Source organism: Pseudochaenichthys georgianus, chromosome 9 (assembly GCF_902827115.2).
Source record: "Pseudochaenichthys georgianus chromosome 9, fPseGeo1.2, whole genome shotgun sequence".
In the NCBI taxonomy this organism is placed as follows: Eukaryota; Metazoa; Chordata; class Actinopteri; order Perciformes; family Channichthyidae; genus Pseudochaenichthys; species Pseudochaenichthys georgianus.
In genome coordinates this window covers 13,536,699-13,561,334 of record NC_047511.1, presented here as the reverse complement: position 1 = coordinate 13,561,334, position 24,636 = coordinate 13,536,699, and the positions used below count along the sequence as shown (strand labels likewise).

Below are 24,636 nucleotides of genomic sequence, written 5' to 3'. Positions count from 1 at the left end.
TCCATTACTTTCAAAAACCTACAATGGGTGTTAAATTAGCTAGCTACAACTTAAGTAATGGGCAAAGGTCCTTAGAAAAACATACTTGTTTATACAATAAGTGTTTAACAACAAAGAAGTAATGGAAAAGATGAATCAAACGGTACATGTAATGTAACAGTGTATTGCATTATCAAATTTGTTTTGGAGTTATAATATCAAAAGCATACATATTAACATTAAGTTAGGAGTTTTATTCCTATATTTAATACACTTGTGGGTCAGATTTTTCTTAAAGATGGGGTGGAGTGATTGGTAAAAGAGCACAAATAAACTCAAAACAACAGCAGCCATTTGGTTTTTCAGGTCAGGTGAGTACACATTCTACAAACTGATTTTTGGTTAATCACTTACTTAATGTGACTTAGAATTCCTCCAGCCTGGCCCTCCACCAAACCTGGGTGCTAAAGCTCTTAAAGTAGCCGGCTAATCTCCTTCTTCTGGAGTTGATGGACTTTGGATTAGTTTGTGACTTCTAAACTGTTGTTTATATATCAACAACACAGATTTATTTAAACATGCCGTAAACATAGGATGCAATGTATTCCTGCACTGTGCTTTCTTTTGCATAGATATAGAAGACGTCTGTTTCCAGACAGTCCAATCTTTTGTTCTCCATCCGATTGCGCTCCATGAAATATATCATTTTATTTGGTTTAAACAGTGATTTCTGTACAGCAGGCCTTTGTCTATCGTCTGAAACATTTCAAGGAAGGATTTATTGAGGGAGAAGAGGAGTGTCTCATGAGAGATTGGAAGGGAGTCTCTTCGTATCATTCTTTGTGGACCATGCAGCAAACCAAATTCATCATTTCCACATAGAAATACCACGCCAAAGCAGCACATCAAATTAAAAGACCAATCATGTTAATTGTGTTCTTTACTGACATATGTTCAAAGCCACAGAGGTGAATAGTTTTGATGATTATGTTTTCGGGTGTTTTTTAGGGAAAACTCCCTTGCCTATTAGAGGAATTATATTATAGTGCCCACACTTTGAACCTAGGCCTCTCTCAAAAAACATTTGTCAACCCAAACCTCCCGTCAAAAATGAGGATAACTTAAAAAAACGAAGCATTGTGTCTGTGAATGGACAGCTTTCAATATGTCCTTTTCAGGCCTTCATTACATCCTATTGCAATACTACATTTAGAAACGTAAGGTAGTAATCCTTGAGAGCTTCCCTCCAGTGGGCTCAATCACCTTTGTGTCTTCATTCGGGAATCAAAAGTGACTTGACATATATTTCAAGAACAAACAGATTATTATTATCGCCTACTGCCAATCTGTCACAAGCTGTAGCTCAGCGTTTAACTAGAAGGCAGGCCGATCAATACTGCTAATGCTCAAGATGCACTTTGTGAGGGGATGGCATGGCAGGTGGAGAAGGGAAAAGAGGTGGAGATAATTGTCAAAGAAAGAAAGAGGAAGAGTCAGTCCCATAGATTTAAGCTTCACAGCTTAGTTTCCGGGCTGAAGCAACGGGAATATGACATTAAGATGGCGCAATGTGTTCAGCACGGTGAGGGAAAAGAATATCAGTACGGCTTTACTCAAACTACATTTTTAGATTGAGTTTTGCCAGATTACATGAGAGCACGACCACATCAAGTCCTGTTGGTTTTCCTGTATGTTTTTAAATGATGTGCCAGCCATTACTCTGTCCTCTTATATCTACTCAAAACTATGTCAAGTTTGATATTTCTTCTTGAACATTCTTAAAACAGCAAGCACAACTGATGTTGCAACCAGCAACACAAATGTACGAGCCCCAGAAAAATGACTAATGCACCATGTGTTAAGATTATTTTGCTGCTAATTCTTAAAGTGTAGTATGAACGTTGCTAAAACAGTGTAATTTGAAACATACAAGAAAGAGCCTATTTGCACACGGAAGACAAATCAACAAACAAGAATGCAAAAAAATGTTTTCTGTAGTTGTTTTCTGTAGCTGACTCACTTTGAGAACTTGAGAACAGTATTGTCAGAGCTGAAACAAAACTAGATATTATCCTACTTGTGTTGGAGTATACGTGAGTGTGTGGGAGGGAGTTATAATCTACCAGTGTTCCTGATCTGCTTTCTGAGGGCCTTTGGAAGATCAGACAACAGTGTGCTTCACCCACACTGAAGCATCAAGCGGTCACAGAGCCAGCTCGTGCTTCACCCTCCTCTTCCCTCGATCTTCACGTACCTGCAGGATGAGAACAAAGTAGTCGACGGGCTTGCCTCCTCTGGTAGAACGTAGTGATGGAGCGAGCGCTTGTCACTGGTCACTGAACTTGATCTCCTGGATCACATCGGGGTGGCGCAGGATCCGCAGCAGCACCTGTCTGAGATCTGAGTCGGGCTGAACAAGCTCACCTCTGTAGGAAGACAAGAAGAAAATGTTCTTTGAGGTGAAAGGGGAATTAATGTACACTTATTTGACTGCCCTAAACAACAAAAAAGGATCATAAATACATTTTGGGAGGTTTATATACTTCATTACACCAAAAAAAATATGTTTTTTTCCGAACTGACTTGAGATCCAATTACCTTCTTACTTCCAACAAACACATCATGGATCAATGTGCATATTAAATGATACGTTCAATGCTTTTGTGAAAAATGTGGATAAGCGTGTAAGGCTTTGGCATCAAGTCGATTTTTAATAAAACTGGATAATATTTCGAGAACAAAATGTTTACTGGACCTCTCTCTCTCTGAAATTATGCAGATCAGAGCGAGCATATCACAACCCCGAGGAACCTAAAAGGGCTGTGACTGTTTATTAATTTATTTATCTCTTGTGCCTGAATGGTTGCCCCTAAAATCTCCTTTGGCTGCCTTCAATCTCTGTGATTTACAGAGTTTTCTGACATAAATACAAAAAAAACGTGTCGCCAAAGTAGCGTAACGCCTACCCCTAAGACCTTCTAACATTAGCTGCTGTTCTCTAGTTAGCCGTTAGCTCAGTTAGCCTTGCTGTCGGGACAATATCTTATGTTCCTGCACTTGCTTATTCATTGGCAATATCAGCCAAGTTCTTGTCTGGCTAGTTAATGATCATAAGTAATTCATTATAACAAATGCATGTCTGAGTTTATTGCCCTCTACAATGCTAAATAATAATACCAAAATGTACGTTATGTTGGTTCAACAGAAGAGGGTTACATATTTCAAGGCATACATTTAGCCTTGACAAACTGAATGAATTTAGTATTGCAAGGAATTTATTGTTGTGACATAAATGGACATGACATTACATAGAATAATATAAAATGTATTCAAATGAAAATCAGCTCAATGTTAGGCTGATAAAGAAATAACTAATAAGTACTGCAACATTGAATCCTAATATGGCTTGCTCAAGTGTGAGAGAAGAATTTTGAAATGCTTGACTTACGTTTTGTTTTACATTGTGAGACATACATATATAATTAAGATGACACACTGGCCTCTGAGAAAGTGAAATGAGCAAAAAAGAGTAAACTCCCTCTGGAGGGAACACGGGGATTTTAGCCTTTGCAAACCATTTAAATGAACAAAACCTATATAACACACTACAGGAGAGGGAAAAACCAAATTAGCATAATAGGACCCTCTTGATTATTTGTTCAAAGATAAAAAAAAAGACAAACAAATATATTTGATTCTCTAGAATATTGATCTGCGTGAATACCAATGGCAACCTGGTGATGATTAACCTTCTGGCTAACACTAAGACATTTACATATCTGTTAATGATGGTGCATAGTCTCAGGTTGTGAAATGTATTTGGTTTACATGCAATTCTAAACTGTCGCAGGCCAGGCTGTTGCAATCAGAGCTCAAACCTAAGTGTCCTCAACCCAACCCACACTGAGAACAATGAAGCAGTCCGCCATGCAAACAAACTCCTTCCATTATGATTTAAATATTAAGTTAACAAGTACATCTTCAATCAATCAGCTCATAAAATGCAACACAGACTGAAGGAGGCTTGCTGTTATTGAAGCATAATGGTGGCATTATGCATATTCAATCCCCTGACTGGAATAAATCTCTTAAAGATTAGCGATAGTCTGAATATCCCGTATCAGGTATCAAAGGCAACAGAAATCAGACATAATGTGAAATAAGAGCTGGGTAATGATCACTGACAAAACAGATAAAGAAACCGGTAAACAGTAATTTCGTGGACCAAAATAAAAAGGGGAGAATCCCATTCCTGTGTATTGAATCAAGAAAGAAAACTGAAACCCATCCTCCTGAGAAAGAAACAGCAACGTGTCAGCAGAGTTATGCCTGCAGAGGTAATAGACTTCCCCGCAGTGTCTGTGAGACAAGGAAGTGCTACGTCATGCTAGCCGCAGCTAGTGCTAACTGCTCCTGGCACAATATGTCCGCTAACGCTTGCTAACCAGATGGATTGCAACACGTTCTCAAATTATTTGAAGAAGTGGCGATGCACCACATGCAGCTGGCAATAGTCCTGAGTGTTCTTGCAGCGGTAAGCACAGACAGGGACACTGCAGGGATCTTAAAAATACTTTCAGAGTAGACAAACAAATGTCAAACTCCTTCCTGCATGTGAAGACCTCAGATGGCAGGAGGGCAGAATTCATCCTGACATCTTGAGGGTATTTATACAATGGCTAAATGTCCCTCTAATATTTTAAGTGTTGAAAGAAGTAATCCCATCTTTAACTGAAGTAAATGGTTTGCATCAGTAAAATGTAGGTGAACGTATCAAAGGTGAAAGGAGTCATTGGGCAGTAAAAGGTTGGTTTGTAATATATGATGTTTTATGGATTAACATTACTGCTGCATTAATTTGTATGTATATATTATTGTTGTAGATGTTTAAAGGTGGGGTAGGTAAGTTTGAGAAACCGGCTCGAGATACACTTTTTGTTATATTCCATGGAATGCTCTTAACATCCCGATAGCAATGAATACCTTAAGTGCTTTGAAAAGAAATCCATAAAACGGAAGCCGTAGTACTGTAAAAAGCACGACCAATCATTTTAGCGGCCCGGCTAAAATGACTGGATGGCCTACCTGCCTGTCAGCCTTCCATCTGTGCACAAACTTATCTCGTGCCCTCATTGGGCATGTGCGTGTCCTTGTGTGTTGGAGGAGGGGCTCTGTTAGGAAGTGGCAGATTTTTTCCGGCTGTGTATTTTCAAATTCTAGAGCACTCGAGCTGGTTTCTCCAAAATTACCTACCCCACCTTTAAGTTGATGCTAATGTTAACAAATCGTTTACCTATTGTCGGTGATTTATTCTACAGCAATGCATCCTATTCTATAAATTCATCATTTTTTTGTAGATGTGTCCAATCATGTGAGAACTACAGATCTCTAAAAAGCCAACTTTGATGTCTTGTTTTCATCTTTGTGACGATGCACTTCAACTGAACCAAGAGGCTTTTCAAAATGGTTTATTAGCTAGATGAGAATGATCTCAATGAAGAATTCTTTAGTTCATCATAAACATTAAAAGGGAATACATTTTGATATACATGTTTATCACTAGAGGGGTGCGGGGGAAAAATTCATCTGAAAAGTAACTGAAGCTGTTAGACAAGAAGAATATGTGAAATAGAGTTATCAAGCTGAATAATAGGAAATCACTTCAATACAAGTTCCTATATGAAGTGCATATTTCAACTGTTAAAAGTTATAAAAGACCTTGTGGTTGTGTGTTTGTCACTGTGATGATTGTGTGTGCTCATGCTTGTATAAGTCCGTTCCTCACCTGTAGCCAGGAAGCGATGTGCGGCCAGCAGCAGCTGAGGAGAGCACTTCACTTTTGATTCACTCTCGTTCTTGAAGGCGGAGAAGTCTATCTTGTTTTTATTGGGCGCCACTTTTTTCCTGTTGCGGTTATCAGCTGAGAAGTAACAGACAAACGCGTTCATTAAGTCAATGTTCAGTCACAAGTTCAAAACTGTTGAGCAATCAGCAAAGCGAGGCCATGCTGTACAGATGTTTTACAGCAGCTAAACAGCATTGTAAAAATCATATCAGCTGTTCTGTGAAGCAACAGCAGGAGCCGCTTATTGCTTGACCCTGTGATAGAAAAGAATCTGTTAAATTCCCAAGATATCAAAACAAAGTCATTAAATAATTAAATTCACTGATAAAAAACGGTGAAAACGTATTATATGGTAATATATTCACACATTTTTGAATATTATTTGATGCTTTTAGGATACTCAAAGTCCTACTTTACAAGAAGATATGTTATATAGTTATTTTGTATGAAATATTTGTACATGGAAACAAGATAAAATGCTGAACAATGGTTCCAAGAGATCGACGAAAGTGCAAAAACAATCAGCATTCACTGGGGGTCTGTTACTCTTTCCTGGACTGGAAAACAAATTTAATAATAAAGTTCTCACAGTATGCTCCTCTGTACTAGCAACACTGTGGGGAAATGGACTAAACAGAGGCTTTAAATCTTATTATAATGACATTCGGTGTCTGAATTTGACTGTTTGTACGTATACAAAAAAAACTCTCAAGATAACAGCAGAAACGAAACTTTTGAACCGAAGTGTAACAAAGATGTAGATGAAAATGATCTGTAAAGACATTAAAGACACCCTTTAGAAAAAAACACCAAACTCACTGTAAAGATCCGATTCATCCAGAATCTCTGATTTGATAATCTCTTCGATGACGTCTTCGAGGGTAACCAACCCCAACACCTCGTAGAAGGGATCTCCCTCCCCCTCGTTGTTCACCTTCTGGACGATGGCCAGGTGGGATTTTCCTAAAGTGGAAGAAAAAAGATCATTAGTGTTATTTTCTTTTCATTAATACATCCAAGCAATCAAGTGAAAACAATGCGTCGTCACATAACAGCCTGCCAGACAAAGCGCAGGTCTTTAAATTAACTGTGTGTGTGTGTGTGTGTGTGTGTGTGTGTGTGTGTGTGTGTGTGTGTGTGTGTGTGTGTGTGTGTGTGTGTGTGTGTGTGTGTGTGTGTGTGTGTGTGTGTGTGTGTGTGTGGTGGTCAGTCCTGAGTGACACACAGGCAGCAGAAGAGAAGATATGGCAGAGATTTAATATTTTTACATCACAATTCATATTTCAGCTTTAAAATAAACATGCATGTTTGCGGTAATGTTACACATTTACATTTTTAATGCTTGAGACAAGTTCTATGCATGAAAATGAGTAGCCAGAACTCATAAGAAAGCATCAAAATGGAGCTTGTTTGCAAAGAAATGTATCCAGAATGTTTGAGTTGTTACTTCTATATTGCTCTGCTGGGCCGAAACCAAGTCAACATATCAGTAATGTCCCGGGAAAGTGCGTTGTTGGTTTCAGGTAAGTGAGATTCAAGACGCTACATAAAGATAGGAGATTGATTCTAATTCATCAGCAAGAGCAATTCAGTGATGTGCCCGCGCAACCTATTATTTTGACCTTGGGCACGCCCTAACAAATCAAATGCCCCCACATGGATTAAGTCCTGCTGCCGGGTCTGATCAGGACTTTTTAAATCCTCTGTATACACATACAAACGCCACAAGCATGAGGGCAATGTGATGTGCAGCTGCAACAGTTGGTGGAAGAAATGCACCATAGAAATGCATATAAAGAGATGTCCTGTTAACACGGTGGTAGCCGTCACTTCCTTCGAATGGGTCCTTAGGGCAACGCGGCAAAGACATGAGCAGGACTGATTATATTGGAGTGGTTTGAATAACAAATGTGATCTGTAAAGATTCTTATGGCGCGTTTCCACTGCAGGCCTTGCTCGGTTTGGTTAGGCCTTATTAGGCCCGGCTCACTTTAATGCTGCGCTTCCATTACAGTTTAGGAACTGGGTTAGTTACTATAGTAACGCAGTGTAGGCGGAGCCGTGACGTCATCTTTAATGAGAGCCCCAGAAAAACAACACAGCCGTTAGCTGTTAGCACTCAGAGCTCACAGCTCCTCATATCTGTTCAGAAACTAGACAAAAGTTAAACAAGTACAAAGTAAACCACAGACTGCCTGTGTCATGGAGAATACAGTCGCTGGTTTATTTATGTCTGTATAGGCCGTTGTTGTGAGTGTGGATGGTCGGAGCATATATAGCTTAGCTTAGCTTAGCCAACTCCATTTAGAAAACACGCATTTAAAAAAGGGTTTTTCGCCTGCCGTCTGTCTGCAGACTTGTCAAAGCATTAATCCATGGTTTTTACTAACCGGTATCAGTATGTTGTTACTTCGGCATCATTTTGGAACGTGTATTACAATTAAATTACGGTCAAATATGTTCATCTTGTTGTAGTTGTAGTCCCCTTGCCAGCGCAGTGCATGACATTAAAGATGCCCTGTGGGCCATCTAAGCTAATTTACAGATGGCCCTGAGCCCAATAGAGATTGCCCTGAAAAATGGGCGCGGGCAAAATGACGCACGAAGGGTTTGGGGGGCCTCCCCCTAGAAAATTTAGATTTTTGCAGGTCTTAGATGCTGTCTGGTGCATTCTCTAGACTGAATTATAAGATGAACCACCACAATATTATATTGTACAATTTCAATTTTATTCTTCATTTCACTTGTTTGTTTGTTCTTGTTTGTGTTTGCTCGCTTGCATGCCCTGCATAGCTATAAGAAATACTTAAGTTGTTGGTCAAGACCCTTTCCTTCCACTTGCCTTCCCAGATGTAAAAAAGTAGAAAACATTACATTCAGTTATAAAAAACAAACATTATTTACAATATTATGGCCTCTGTATAAAATGTTTGTAATGTTATCTACTTTAAGTTGGCCCGCCTTAACCTGCCCTCAGGCCCTTTTTTTATTGTATTTAAACAACAAATCAAAGTCATTTATAGCCTCGGCAGGCTCAGTGATCGCACACGGACACGGTGGGGGACATGTTCTTTGCTGCTGGCTCAAAGTTGTCAAACTGATCCTGTAGACCTGCTACATATTCACGTAATGACCTGACTAGATCCACAGCATTGCAGAGGTCCAATTCCACTGCCTGTAGTGCAGCGCTCACACCCTGGAAACGTTGGAGAATGGCATTCCAGTTTATTCATATTTTTATGCAATACCCTGGCCTCCTCTCTTGTGCTCAGATTTTGGTCCACAATGTTGAGCAGAGATTGCTGGATACAGGCGTAATTCAGACACAGGGCTTTGGTTGCAACAGCATGCGCTGACCATCTTGTATCGGAAAGCGTTTTTTAAGTTTCAATTCTGTGATTTTCATTAGGCTGCAAACCCGCCTTGATCCTCTGCTTTGATGCAAAGTTAAACAATGCTTGCACAAAACTGAAAAACTGTTCAGTCTCTCCACAACAGTTAACGCTGTTAAACCCCACCAGATTTAAGGTGTGCGCTGCGCAGGGAACCCACTCTGCCAGTGGGTTCATCTGTTAGATGCGGGCCTGCACGCCTTTGTATGTGCCTGACCTGTTGCTGACCTGTCATAACACTGTCCTCTACAGTTATTGATGTCAATGCCCATGTCTCCTAAAACACCAATTACTGAATTGAACAGCGCTTCTCCGGTGTGACTGGAAATGGGGAGGAATTTGACAAAACGCTCCTCTATACAGCCCTCTGATGATACGTACTGTAGGATGAATGTCAGCTGGTCCACATGTGTGATATCTGGCGTGGAGTCCACACTGACAGAGAAATACTTTGCCAGTTTTACTCTGCTGATGACTTCATCCAGCAATCCCTGTCCCATCAGCTGTATGAATTCCTCACACACATTTAGTGAGAGGTAGGATGGATTTCCTCTGCCGGCATTTCCGTATTTCTGAATATGGGCTTTTAAAAAAGGATCAAACTGACTGATCAGCTCCATGCTACCCAAATAGTTGCCATTGTTGGTGTCCCCAAACCTGTGGCTGTCAGACTCAGGGATTACGTCAAGTCCCCGCTCTGCCAGATACTTGACTACAGTGACAACCCTCTGCAGCACCTGTGTCCAATACTCACACTCCTCATTTAACTGTTTTTTTAGTTCTGAATCCACTGTTCCACGGTCAGCTGTCTGATTAATGAAGGATACCATGGCTTTCCTGTGCATGTCACAGCTTTCATGTTCGGCTATCCGTTCATTTGCGTGCTTCCAATTAGAGTATCCCACGCTGCCAAATGACGTGTCTCTCTTATCGCCAAATACTTTGCATGCAAAGCAGAAGACACTAACTCGGGATGGTGAGTAACATAGCCACTCCCTGAGCATATACTCCCCGTTACCCAGCTTGCGCTTGAATAAGCTTTTGGAGAAGTATCTCTTCTGATGCTTGTACTGCTGCTCTGAGGCAGAGAGGTCAGCTTCTCTGTTTTGACACAATTCCGGACCCATTTTCGCCCAGTAGAGAAGCACCTGTTTGTCCATGTTGTTGCCCCAGAGACCTGGGTCAGTGCTGTAGGGGTCGTCTAGTTCTCCTGTATCCTCGTTTTCCCGCTTGTCTTCTCAACTCTGCTCTACGCGCGCCTGGTCCTTTCCTCCAGATGAGTGCGGGCCTCCCTCATGTATTTGTCCGGGTTTGCCGTTGGCTCCCCTCCACGTAGCCAGTCCTCGTCGTCCTCTCCATCTCCTCCAACAGATAACGTCCCTCCTGTCTGTTTTTCCTGTCCCACTACTCCATCGCTATCAGAACCAGACGGCCTACTTGGCTCCGAGGCCCCGCGGCCGGCATCGCCGCCACCACTGCCGCTCGGTACAGAACTAATCTGTCCTTCCTCCTCATCCAGGTTTACAGGTTTAAAATAACCTGTAAGCTTTGGCATTTTGTGTAATAGCTGCATGTCTCGAAACTCCTTTTCCCTCAACAATTTCCTTTTCCAAGCTCCACTGTCAAACTTTTTCTTCTCCGACATTTTCTCCTAAACAACCTTCATCTGTCACTCAATCACTCGCAATTTGAATAAGTCACATGTGAAACATATTCTCATTCTGATTGGCTGTTAAGTGGTGCCCACTGACTGTTACGGAGTCAACATTTTTGATGCTGTTGTTCTGCCTGCTGTGACATCACGTTACTGCGTTCTCCGCTTGTAATTATGCCGAAGCTTCAAAGTTGTATTTATCGTCTGAATTTGCCGAAACAAGTTTAATATTCTGAAAGCCAAGACTTTGTTTATTTGAAATCAGATGAAAACAAACTGTAACGGACCCTGCCGTGTTATCTATGATTACTATATGCCGTACATTCATAATTTCAGTGGAGGGAGGGGAAGCGGCGCTGAGGAACAGCAGAGTGGCGAGGGAGAGCTGTCTTCTTCCCTTTACAAGCTTCAAAAATGTATTTATCGTGTGATTTTGGAAATAAAAGTTTCATATTCTGAAAGCCAAGACTTTGTTTATTTAAAATAAAAAAGAAATACCCGAAATAAAAAATAGTTTTGGCTCATGATAGACCCCCAATCTCCGTAGGCCCCTGGGCTTCAGCCCAGGTCAGCCCGTGCATTAAGGCGGCCCTGACTGTAAGTTGGTAGAACGAATGCATCCTCATCCGGAAGCTGACCGAGCAGACCCAAGCAGCAGTCGAGAGGAGCCGAGCGCATCCGCGAAGCACACAAAATGAGATCCCTTTAGCCGGCAAATCTAAATCTCTTCGGTCAAAATAATTTCCCTTTAGCGCAATACCGCTTCAGTTGCGCCACTTACGTGACAGACAAGAAAAGTATGTGACCGACAAGAATAGTCCATTCTAATGTCTAACACTTAATGTGGAGAAAGAGATGTCCTGTATGGGTTGATTGTGCGTTGATCTGTTGGTAATACCTCGGGGTTCCGGTGGGCATGTAAACAAATGCATAATGCTGCGCTATACTTTGTGGCCTCACCCAGTTGCATAGCGACACTTATTGTTTAGGTGTCTTTTAATAAGCAGGTAGTCATATCATTGGCTAGAACTAGCTGGATCTGATCGATATGGACATAAACTAGGGTAACCAAATGTCCTCTTTTGCCCGGACATGTCCTCTTTTCACGCCCTGTCCGGGTCGTCCGGGGGGGGGTTTATACATTCATGAAAATGTCCGGGTTTTGCCGACCGTTTGCATGTACTTAAATTGACTGGCGCATTGCACAGAATACTACGGTACTCTGTTGCGTGTGTGACGTAATCCCTGAGTCTGAAGCTTTGTGGGCGGCTCTACAACTACGCTGACACACACACAGGTCAGATCAGGCAAAACGGAGGATGCTGTAAATGCAGCGGAGGGTGCGTTTGCATTTCACACTGTGAAACATCACAACAGCTACAGATCTATGGATTGCACAAGTGCCTTGCTAAAAAAAGCATTTCCAGACTCTGACACTGCCAAACAATTCAGTCGTGCGCGCACTAAAACCGAAGCCATTGTCAATGGTGTTATAGCGCCCCACTCGATTGATGAAGCACTCAAAGAAATCCAGTACTGTGGTGTTTCTACAGACGGGAGTAACCACGGCAACACACTCTCACTCCCTATTTTCACTGCTCCACGGAGCAGTGAAAATATTCCCAATCATAATCCAGTACTTTGACTGGAAGAGGGGTGGCATGCAAACAAAATTAATCGAGGTTAAAGACACACCAAATGAGACGGCAGAAACCATTGCACAATATCTCATTGAAACATTGGCAAAAAACAATTTGTCTGAAAAATGCATTGCATTTACTGGCGACAATTGCAACACAAACTTTGGAGGAATCCGACGTGATGAAGGGGGAAAGAATGTGTTTGCCAATTTGAAGAGGTTGCTGCAGAAGAACACTCGGTGATCGGTGTGGGTTGCCCAGCACACATATTGAATAATTGTGTTCATCATGGGGCAGACACAATAGATATTGACCTCGAGAATATCATGTTCAAAATCTACCAGTACTTCCACATGTACACTGTGCGCACTGAGAGCCTGAAGGAGTACTGTGATTGTGTTGACATTGAATACAGAAGGATGCTTTCTCACAGCAAGACAAGGTGGCTGTCATTGTTCCCAGGCATTGAGAGGATGATACAGATGTTTCCAGCCTTAAAGGCGTTCTTTCTGTCTCAGCAAAAACCACCCACAGTGATCAAGAAGTTTTTTGAAAACGAATTCAGTGAGATCTACCTCTGGCACATGCACTCACTCATGTCTGCGTTCCACACCCACATTCATGACATGGAAAAGGAGAAGAACTCCATTATGGAGGTAAAGAAAATAATGAACAGCATCCACACCATTCTTCGTGAACGCAAGAGCAACAACTTCATGTCCCTTAAAGTTAAGGGACTACTGGCACAAAAGCGTAGTGATGGACTTGGTAAGGAATGTGAACAGTTCTGTGCTGATGTGCAAGGCCTGTACAGTACATGTCTGGAGTATCTGGAGAAGTGGATGACTCCCATGGAAGAGTTCAATTCAATTCAAAACCTTTATTTATCCAGGTAAAATCCCATTGAGAGCAATGATCTCTTTTTCAAGGGAGACCTGCAGCAGTAGGTTCCACAAGAAGGCATAAAGGACATCATACAGCAAAATGTACAGGGATTACAATTTACATATTTAACCACATGTAAATTGTAATTCTCCACATTCACGTGGATGGATCTGAGTGAGCCACCAGAGTGGAATGATGTGGAGGCCTGCATCAAGTTCCTAGGAGAGAAGGGGGTGGTAATTGATGATGTCAAGTGTTTTGACCAGGTCACCAATCTGAAGAGATTCACAGAAAGGTGATGAGGAGTTCAGTGGCCTGCAGGTGCACCAGAAGTGGACCAAATATTTTGAGAAGGCCAAAATCATTGCATGTTACTCAGAACTACTGAAGACTGCACAGTTTGTCTTTGCACTTTCCTCTCACAATGTAAATGCTGAGAGGGTTTTCTCACTGATGCAGAGCCAGTGGACCAAGGAGAGGAACCAGCTGTCTGTTGAGTCACTGAAGGGGATTCTATTTGTGCAATACAATTTGAAAGACATGTCTTGCAAAGACTTTCATGCTTATTTGTTGAGCAACCGAAAACTGCTGGGAAAGATCAGCTCCACAGCTAAATATCGATGGGCAGACAAGGAGGATGAAGAAGAAAAGCAGGATGAAGAAGGTTGCAGTATGCAGCTATGCAGAGAGAGAAAGCTATGTAGCTGTGGGAGAGAAACTTTAAACTTTTAATTTTAAATTGGGACCCTAGAAAACTGTTTGAAGCTAGAAATATGGGAAAAGTTGTCGTTTCACTGCATGTGGTTGTTTACAATGACAGGGCCTGGAATTGTGTTTACAAACTATTAAAGTACGCTTATATTTGGTTCATTGTGCCTCAAAATGTGTTTGGTTTGATTTAGGTAATCAAATGTTATGTTATGTTCACTAATGGCAATTATGCAAATGTGAAATCAAAAACTGCATAGTGCACTTTTAAAATAATTAGATTAGTATCTTTGTGAGGTTACTGTTTTATTGTTTACATTGACAAGATACAAAGAGATTATTTGTTAAAGCTGGATTTTCTATTTTCTACTATTTCATATATTTTGTTATTTATTTTTGTCCAGTAAGACTTGAAAAGAGAGCTATTATTTTGTTACAGGTTGATGTTTAAGTTATTCTTGTGCATTTGAGATTTGTCAGAGATAGTTCTAGGCATAATAACGCATGTTGATTGTTGAGTAACCTTGGTTTGGTGTGTCTTTGGTTATAGAGAGATATTATTGTGTTATATACAGTAAAATAATATAAATAATAATTTTATATCCATACAGAGGAGGCATACTTTAAAACAATAAGGCATCTTTGAGTAAACGTTGAGTATCATTAAGTATCTCGAGGCTGGCGGCAGCATGTCCTCTTTTTTGGAAATCAAAATATGGTCACCCTACATAAACACGAGTGAAGTCTAATCTGACGGGAGAGAGAGATCAGCTGCTGCTGACGAGTCGACACGCAGCTCTGCATGATCACATGCAGCGGCGAGCGGACAAAACACACACTTCAGGTTAGAATATCACACGTAGCTATTTTAATTACCTCTCAAACTACCTAAACTAGTTATAGATATGTTTAGTTCTACTATCGGGTCACTCATTACTGGATCCGCGAGCTGCATGATACTGATAATAATATATTTAATTTATATAGCGCTTCTCATCTGCCAAGACAAATCTCGAAGTGCTTCACAACAAGGGACACTGATACACTTTGAGAGAATAAACAAATAATTGTAATAATAATAAGAAATAAAAAAATAAAAAATTAAATATAAAATATAAAATAGAGTACAAAAATAAAAGTCGGAGATAGCGATAAAAATGGCAGTACTCCAGGTGTACCATGCTCAAAGTTTATTGGAAAATAATAAATAATAATATACTGGCATAATAGATTGCCCGGTCGGGCAACCAGCAGGTGAGGCTTCATTGCCCGAGCTAAATACTAGATGGCCCGGGCCATCGGGCAGTCCTTAATGTCGAGCCCTGCAGCACTCAGACCGTTAAATGCCACAGTAAAGCGTAATGCTAAAATAGACAACAAATAAACTCTGTTTTAGATACACATTAATATGCAGAAGAGTTTGTTTTTTTAATGGTGTTGCTTTCTTGTACAATGGATTTTTTTTAGATCATTCAAATTATGTTTTTGCCAAAACGCAGACATGTGGGTATGGATCTCTGTCTTATGAAACAGGTGAAGCAGATTAAGCATATATGAATAAATAATGGCATCTAATGCACAAATCACCGCATTGATTGGGATATCAATTCCTGCTTATGTTTTATGTGATCCTCCATTGTTTCTCTCATTGAACAGATAAAGCCCCAGGTGGAGGTGGCTGGTTTTATTTAGCTGCTTCAACACATACAGCACTAATCCTATAAACAGCAGCCAATGGGATCAAAGCAGAGCTAGGTAACAAAGGCAGATTTCAACAGTAGCAAACGCTACAACATAGTGCTGGCCGATCATTTGATATGATAAATTGTTGTCTTTCAGTCAAATAAGCCTATATCAAAATAAAATCATATACAGTATGTAGATACTACGTTACACTGTGACATCTTCCAAGTGGAAAATAAGCAGCGATAACTTACTTAGTTTCCAAGAAGGACCGATGGGATTTAGGGAATCTTATTTGAAGTTTTATTTTTACATCACACTTTAAATTACCACTCAGTTCATTGCTATTAACAAATTGGACTCCAACACTTGTCCAAACGTTAAGCTCCTTTACTCCAAAATGCAACAGTGCTCCAGATATAATAATGGTGAAAAATATAAGTGAAGGTCCCCTCGAAACCCAAATGTTGGTTCAAATCAATTGTGAGTAGTGGTTCCTGCTTTCTTTCACAAACATATTTCATTCAGGAACCCGTGTAGGGAACATCTAACTATTGTCTTAATTTGTCTCATTCCTTTCTTTGTGTGCTTGCATGTAGTATTTATTTTCTTTATGATTTTTCTTCAAACTATTATGTTCATGTTATATTTAAAAAAAATTATTACATTAGAAAATACAAATTATTTGTCAAGAAGACTATTTTTGGATATGATATATATTGTAACCGAAATATGAAATGACCTATATTGGGATAGAAGATTGTGGCTATAGCGCCCAACCCTACTTCAATATCGTCTTGGCATAATGCAATACCAATAGATGCTCGTGCCTAAAGGTTGTGATCTTCCAGCAAATCATGTCAGAGCTGTTGCTCTATTGTCAACTGTGTCTTTGCGATCTATTCATTGTTATTTTAGTTTATGTAAGACTGACGTTGAATTCATCACATCACAGCTCTTGGCCATATCACATGTCAGAGGACTCATGGAGCTGATTGACACACAGCTGGCTGAGCCCCTCCGTCATTACAAACAATCATATCATGATGGATTAGCTTGCTCTAACATTAACCCCCCCGCCTCTGCTCCACCACAAATAGCCTGTTAATGTGTACAGGTCGTTACAGTTGGGGTGGGGTCTGGACTTTGGCCTTGAGCGGTACTGTACAACTTACAGAACACACGTCACACACCAATGTACACCAAGAACACACACCTTCCTGAAGTGTTTTACGTGAGAGATAGTCCCGGCCACGCTCTAAATGAATAATGACACCACCGGGGCACGATCCCAGACAAACATATGGGTGGAGCAACTGCTTTAACGTACAAATATTTTCATGCTCGCACACCATTAAGATTTGAAAAAAAGGAAATGTAAGACCCTCTGATTCCTAGATATAGCATACAGTGATATAGACACTATAAATGATCATTGTCTCCAATCCACATGCCGTCAAGTTCTGATAAAGAATAAAGGGGAACATGTATGGGGGAGTGAGAAATCATAAAAGGGTCCTTTGATGCCAAAAAGAGAGCAGCGGATCAATGAGCTTTCCAAAGAGCTCATGTGACCAGCAATTAAAAGAAGACCAAAGGCTAGAAGTGTCTCGTCTTTGTGGTTTGTGTCCTTGATGTCTGCCTGCTGGCACAGGGACACCAACACACTCCTCACACATTCTCAGCTTTGACCTTGCCTGGTTTCACTACATGAATAGAGCAGAGGGACTTTGAAGAATCCATTTCCCACAAGGCCGGCTTCTCTGATGGAGTCTGTGATGTCACGACATGAGGTGTCGGGTCGGGCAGATGATGAACGTGCATTTATGTTTAGTCGGGACGCCTGAGAGGAAGCAGCTAAACCGGATATTCATCGTTGTAAAATGGTCCCAATTGTTTTTATCCCGAAATGATGGCTAATTATTTTTACGTTTAAGTTCCTTTATCCTTCATAATTTAGTCTATACAATCTGACAAAGTGAGAAGTGCTTTTCACAAGTTCCCGTTGTTGGTATTTTATACTCAGTGAATGGCTTGTACCATTATTTAATCAACTCACTGTTAAAGCTTAACATAGGGATCCATTTCTCACTCATGAACACGTCAACGTGGAGAGAGGACTCAGGGATAGAACCGCCAACCCGAGCATTAATGGACGGTTTATTTGGAATGTTCCAATCACTTCCCCATGTTATAAACGTACCATCAAGCATCCCAGGGACATCACAAAGATTCAGTCAACCCCTCATATATTTACAACTGTCCGCCCTGATGCTGTTTTCATTTAAAATATCCGGTGTAGAGCTTTGTTTCTGCAAATGAAATGTACGTCTGAAGCAGCATAGATTCCGTTCTGAGCCCCACCAAAGCCACTGCAATTTTGGTGAATTTTAACAAAAAGAAAATTGAATTTTTAAATGAATTACAAAGTCCACAAAAGTCTTAGTTTCAAGCGAATCACCTCTTCGTTTAAAAGTGTTGTCTATCAAAAGCTCTAATCCTGCGACAACCTGCCACACATGTAGCTGATGTCTCCAGAAGTACCTACCGAGACAGGACCAGGTGGAAATTGAGTGTCTCTTGGGCGCTTTTGCTCACATATTGACACCATGTAGTCATACAGAATCATTAGGATCAGTCAGTTTGGTTATACTCAATTTATAGGAAAAGTTTGACTGTGGGAACGCCATATTTGGGAACACCAGTGCACACCAACCAGGAGCAAAATACACTAATTCACTTAACTACTCAAATGGCCAACAAATCAGTTGTATCCCCTTTGTCAGGAAGATGAACATGTCTCTTTCACAAATACTCAAAAGGCATGGGATCGGATCGGTAACAGCAAATAACTTTTATCAAAGGGCCTAAAAGACTCTGAAATAATGTCTTGAACATCTTGAAAAAGAGTAACCTAAGACACCTGTAGCACATAACAGATCTCCATTAGTAATAGCCTGTTGACTTATCCCTTATCATTATAAGAGAAGAGTATATTATGTTGGCATGTGACCTTTAAGGTTCTTTCTCCAGGATGGAGAACATTAGTCAACAATGTCGCGCAGTAATAAAGCCTCTTGAGTATGTTCATTAACTGATCAGTGTTCATTCCATGCGAGATCACTGTAGCAACCAAAATAGACATTGTGTAATGGAAAAGGCTCTGTGTGTGTGTGTGTGTGTGTGTGTGTGTGTGTGTGTGTGTGTGTGTGTGTGTGTGTGTGTGTGTGTGTGTGTGTGTGTGTGTGCCCTCTCCCTGTGGTGCTGAGTCAATATTTCAGAGGAAGTAGGACCCCCGGGGGACATACTTATCTATTGACTCCTTCAGACCGCGCACACAAAACCGCATGGCCACACACACACACACACACACACACACACACACACACACACACACACACACACACACACACACACACACACACACACACACACACACACACACACACACAGGTTGCTTCATCACTTGGCGTCTGACCTGTGAGCTGAGTCTACAATAAAACAACACAAAGTCCTCCAGCTCCTGTGAGTGTAGCAGGCTGAGAATCTGACGTGACATGAGATGCTTATAAAAAAAACCTTTCTCCATCGTTCTGAGCAATGGATTTCATTTCTACAGACTGAGGTTACAGTGATGGCAGTCGGTTCTTAATTTGTCTATATAAACCTGCTTTATTAAACTCATGTTTGTATTAACTGCTCTCAGTTTAGCGTTTTTTTTGGATATGTGTATGTTGTCAAGCTTGAACTTTACTCTTAGTGATGACATTGGAAACTAAAATGAAGTCAACATGGTACAATGAACTGAATTTGTGTTGCTGTATCAGAATGTGCATTCACAAGTACATTTTAGCAAGCTAGAAAGTGGAAAGTTCTGGCTGAACCATCAGAAGCATCTGGGGGTTTAGATCGTTGCCCAGGAGCCGGGGATTGTACCACCACCAATTCTGCTACAGTATGAATGGACGACGCACTACTTCTACAAATTAAGGCAATGTCAGACTGAATACAGGTACTCAAACTACAAATGAGAAACATACTGTATATGATTTTAGCGGACAGTCATTTGTGTTCTTAACAATGCCAATGCAGCATATTACCATGCCAGCAGCAGACAATATCTTTATGACTTGTAATACTTGAAGGGGTCACTCGTGTTACATTTCAGTTTATAAAGTATTGAGTTTTATGGTTTTGTTTTCTTCTTATCTCATTGAGTGTCCTTATCTTAAGTGTTTAATGATGTACTTGTTTCTGGGCATCTATAACAACCTGTTTTACCCACAAGTAATACAATCTCAAGATTATTTTTATTATTTTGAATTGAATTATCAGTAAATCTGATTGACAATCGATTGATCATTTGTTCAATAAAATGTCAGATAACAGTGAAGAAATATAAATCATCCTTAAGCAACGAGTAAAGTCATAACACTGCTTTTTATCATCCGCCCAACAGTCCAAAAAACATTTAAATGAATACAAGTTGTTGCTAAATTCAGCTCCAAATCTATCAATCTGTTAACCGTGTACTGTAGATAGCTTTGTAATGTATTTGTTGTAAGGTTTGTTTGTTTATCATGTGACCACAGGTTTTCTCCAAAGCTAGGACACAGCAAACTACGTGAGAAGCAGAAAAGAACAATTAGCAGAAAAAGGAACCTAGAAACCGTTAACCTTTGTCACTAAACACGAAACCCTGCTGGATTTCAGGCGCAACATTTACAAGGAAATAAACCCTCAACAGTTCAGGTTTTGGTTTCCTGGTTGATGTTATTGTTTTTGTTCAGGCAGAGTTTTGCGTGGAGTCTGTTCTGGCGGTAGATTACCCGTTCACAGCTTTTAATATGTCAGGAATAATTTCCTTCCCTCCGTTTCGTTTAATCATTTATTAAACAACACACAGATATTCCCGTGGGTCAGGTGACCTTCCAGTGTGTTTCTCTGCCCTCCTGCTCTTCCTCACCAGCCTGCGAGCCAGCTTGTTTGTTGACATGAAACATCGGCGACAAAAGGCCGACGGGGGAGAGCGATGAGTCTGTATGGGAAAGGAATGCCACACGCATACCGCCCACTCACTAAACACAACCGGCCGGCCACATGTCAGCAGCACTGACCAGCCACCGACTGCAAAACGTGCACGATGTGCGGGGATGAAACAAAACCGCATGGCTGCAAATATGCACGCTCATACACACACACTCATACACACACACACACATTTGATACGGTTTGTGTGTGGCACAGGTCGAGCTCTTCCAACCTGTTTTTCCAGCTCAAACCAAGACCAGTACAGAAAGACCTACACTGGTCTTAGGGCCAACTGAATACAAACGGATATATTTTGCTTGTCAGGACCATTTCTGATTGAGTTATGAACACAACTTAATTCCTGCATATCATGAAATTGTTCTGAACATGTTTGGCTTCAGCAGAGGCAGTGACAAAGGCTGAATTCAGATCTTGAATAGCACTATTGCATAAAAAAAATAATCAAGCGGTAAAGGGCAAGCTTCCAAAGAGTATCCGGGAGGAGATCAATTATTAACCTAGTTTGTAGGTTTTATTAGGCAGTGCACAGTAACTTATATTGGAGCCAGGGTTGTATTACTCTGGGAGTCTATGTCCGCAACTAAGGATTATTCTCATTTTCGGAAATCTGTACAATATTTTCTGGCTAATTTGAAAAATGGTTATCTTGTTTTGGCCGACATATACATAAACCTGAAGATATTCAGTTGAAATTGTATTGTTGTTGAATAAAGCATTGGAAAAGCTGCCACCCGGAATTGATTGCATTTTTTTTTTACAACTTCAACAACTAGTCTATTATTAAATCTTTAATCTTCCATCTTGGTGGACTAATTGTAATAGCTTGTGTTTTGGTATATGTCAATAAAATACATTTGTTGGCCATTTTTCAAAGTCGTCTTGTGATCATTTGTAGAAATACTAATTAATATAAAAATATAATCACCATCATGGTCAATAATGAAAATAAACATTAGTTGCTGTTTGTTAGTCTGTAGATTTTCAAAGTGTGTATATTTTGGGGGTGAAAATCATATGCAGGATATTTTTGGATATGGCATTAAAAAAACACCCATTAAAACCAAAATAATCTGACCCTTCAACCTGATCTCTTTACTCTTTTTTGAACATGAGGGAAATCCCACTATCAAGTTTTTTATTAGGCCGTGTGTATGTAATGTGACGTGTAGCAAAACCTCAGTTCAAACAAATAGACAAGACAGCAGCGTTTCTTGTGTTTGCAACATCAAGTAATTTGTGCTGAGCTGCTCGTTCTTCATGCTGACTGATATCATTATAGCTCAAACGTCACACACACACACACACACACACACACACACACACACACACACACACACACACACACACACACACACACACACACACACACACACACACACACACACACACACACACACACACACACACACACACACACACACACACACACACACACACACACACACACACACACACACACACACACACACACACACACACACACACACACACACACACACACACACACACACACACACACACACACACACACACACACACACACACACACACACACACACACACACACACACACACACACGAAGTGGATAGGACTGCAGCTGCACCGTCAGCACCTCGAGCTACAACGGCATGACAGGAAAGGAGTGAGAAGCAGCAGGCGGCTGATAAGAACACAGAGAATCAGAGAGAAGAAATTCTGCTACTGATTTCCAGCCGCTGATAATATGAGTGTAAAGGTTTGAGGTCCACCCATATTTGGGCCATTCTACCGAATTAGTACAAAGTGCAGTCTCACAACAAGAAAAACTATTTAACAAAACAATTAAGTATTCAGACATAGACATGATTTACTAAGAATATGTCATGGTCTATTCAAAAATAAGGCTTAATATATACAAAAACATCATAGGGTACTTTCTATTGGGAAGTAACTGTGCCCGACCCTGACATCTACATTTCAATTTCTGTAAATAACACTTACAATTATTTTTTAAATTGTGTTCAATTGTGTATTTAGAAGATCTTTATGATTACATTCAAACAGAAGTTGGAATATTGAGATTTATTGTGGGTATCATTTTTTAATAAAAAAACTATACTCAAAAAATCATGTCCCCAGTTTTCATGTCACTACCGAAACACAAGGGGTTTCAGTCCAATGGCTGAGTCTGGTTTTTAGCAAGAGTCAAGACCCCTGCATTTTTTACTAGACAGTGACACTGCATCCCTTTCCCTCATGGCAAGTAGCTATATCTCATACTTTTGATATAAATCTGTTCCAAAATCTGAAAATCGGCGAGTAACCTTAAGAATTGTCACTACCGAACACATATTATCCTCAATTAAGTAAACTTTTTCGGGGTTCTATGCAAAGTATTAGGTTTTTATGTGTGTAAACCTCTTCAAAGACGTGAATGCTAGCCATATACTTGCTTGCATTCTTTAGTTACGCTCAATTTGAGCTAGAATCGTCACTACCGAAACATATGGTTACGTTTCGGTAATTTACATGATCGTTTCGGTAGTGACAAAATGGAATGGTAAGCAGGTAAATCCCACCATTTTGAAATAAATGTGTTTTAAAGTCTGAAAATCAGTGTGTTACTTTAAAGGTCTCTTATTATACTATTGTTAGGCATATATTATAGGTGTAAGATATATAAAAAACATGTCTATGAAGTGTTTTGCTCAAAATACCAAACAGATCGCCCATTCTAGCCTCACCCCCCTCTCTTTCAGCCTGTTACTAAAGTGCTGATTCTGGGTCAGTAACTTCAAACATTCACACTTCAACATAAGGCATGTTATGAGTAAAGATTAAGCAATAAGGTTGAGGGAATATGATACAACCTTGAGAACAAAATACTGTGGTCACTACCGAAAGAGTGGATGTTTTGTAAAAAATAAAGTATATTGAGTTATCAACTAAAATGATATGATACTGATTGGTTTAATGTATGTTCAATTTCAACAATCATCAACTCTGGAATCAGTGATCAGTATTATGCATTTTACAAAGAATATTTGCATTATGATTTCTATGAATTGTATTAATTTAACTTTGAAATTTGATTAAAAATTCACTTTTATTAATTTAATTGTGAAAACCCTCAAGAAATATTTGTTAAAATACTATTTAGAGAAGGGAAGGTAAAACAATCTTAACAGGTTAATATAATACTTTTTGACTACAGTATATGTACTATGTTTTGGTAGTGATCATTTTTGGTAGAGGAAGAACATTCCAATACAGTTTGAAAATACGATATAAAAATGTACGGTTCTTTTACTAGATATGTGTAATTTAGATATGGTACAAAATATATATGGACCAAGTTTTGGGGAAAAAACATTTCAAAACATTTCCAACCTGACTTTGGTCCAATTCGGTAGAATGGCCCATTTAGGTCAAACCACATTTGCCAAATCATTGATGCATCTAGGGCCGCATACAACAATTAGTCATCTGCAATGTTGATCGTTTCTAAGGAGAGCCTATTTAAAAAGACAAAACAAGGGTCTGAGCAGCTGATGCCCGTTTAGATAATGAAGTGTTTTTTATAAGCTGTCACACCTAACACTGAAAATAAAACTGTTTGTTGAAGACCTAAATCAATCATTCAGGGTTTGTCTTCCTTTAAATGAAATCAGAGCTATACAGACAGGAAAGTCCGCTGATAGGAGTGTGAGTGAGTGATGGTGTGTGTGTGACTCAGAAGAACACCTCAGGGGTTGTCTCTCAAAAATAGAGAGTTAAATATCCATTGACAGGCAGATACACACAACTACCTTCAAATG

The 24,636-nt window shown here is 40.0% G+C and overlaps 1 protein-coding gene across 1 annotated transcript in view; it reads right to left on the bottom strand.

Moving 5' to 3' along the window:
• Positions 1–24,636, bottom strand: part of LOC117452496 (metal transporter CNNM4) — a 59,610-nt gene that overhangs the window by 17,847 nt on the left and 17,127 nt on the right. The window contains 4 exon segments of the mRNA XM_034091176.2: positions 2,234–2,370; positions 2,373–2,405; positions 5,765–5,899; positions 6,644–6,787. Of these exon segments, the coding sequence (XP_033947067.1) occupies positions 2,234–2,370; positions 2,373–2,405; positions 5,765–5,899; positions 6,644–6,787 (449 nt within the window).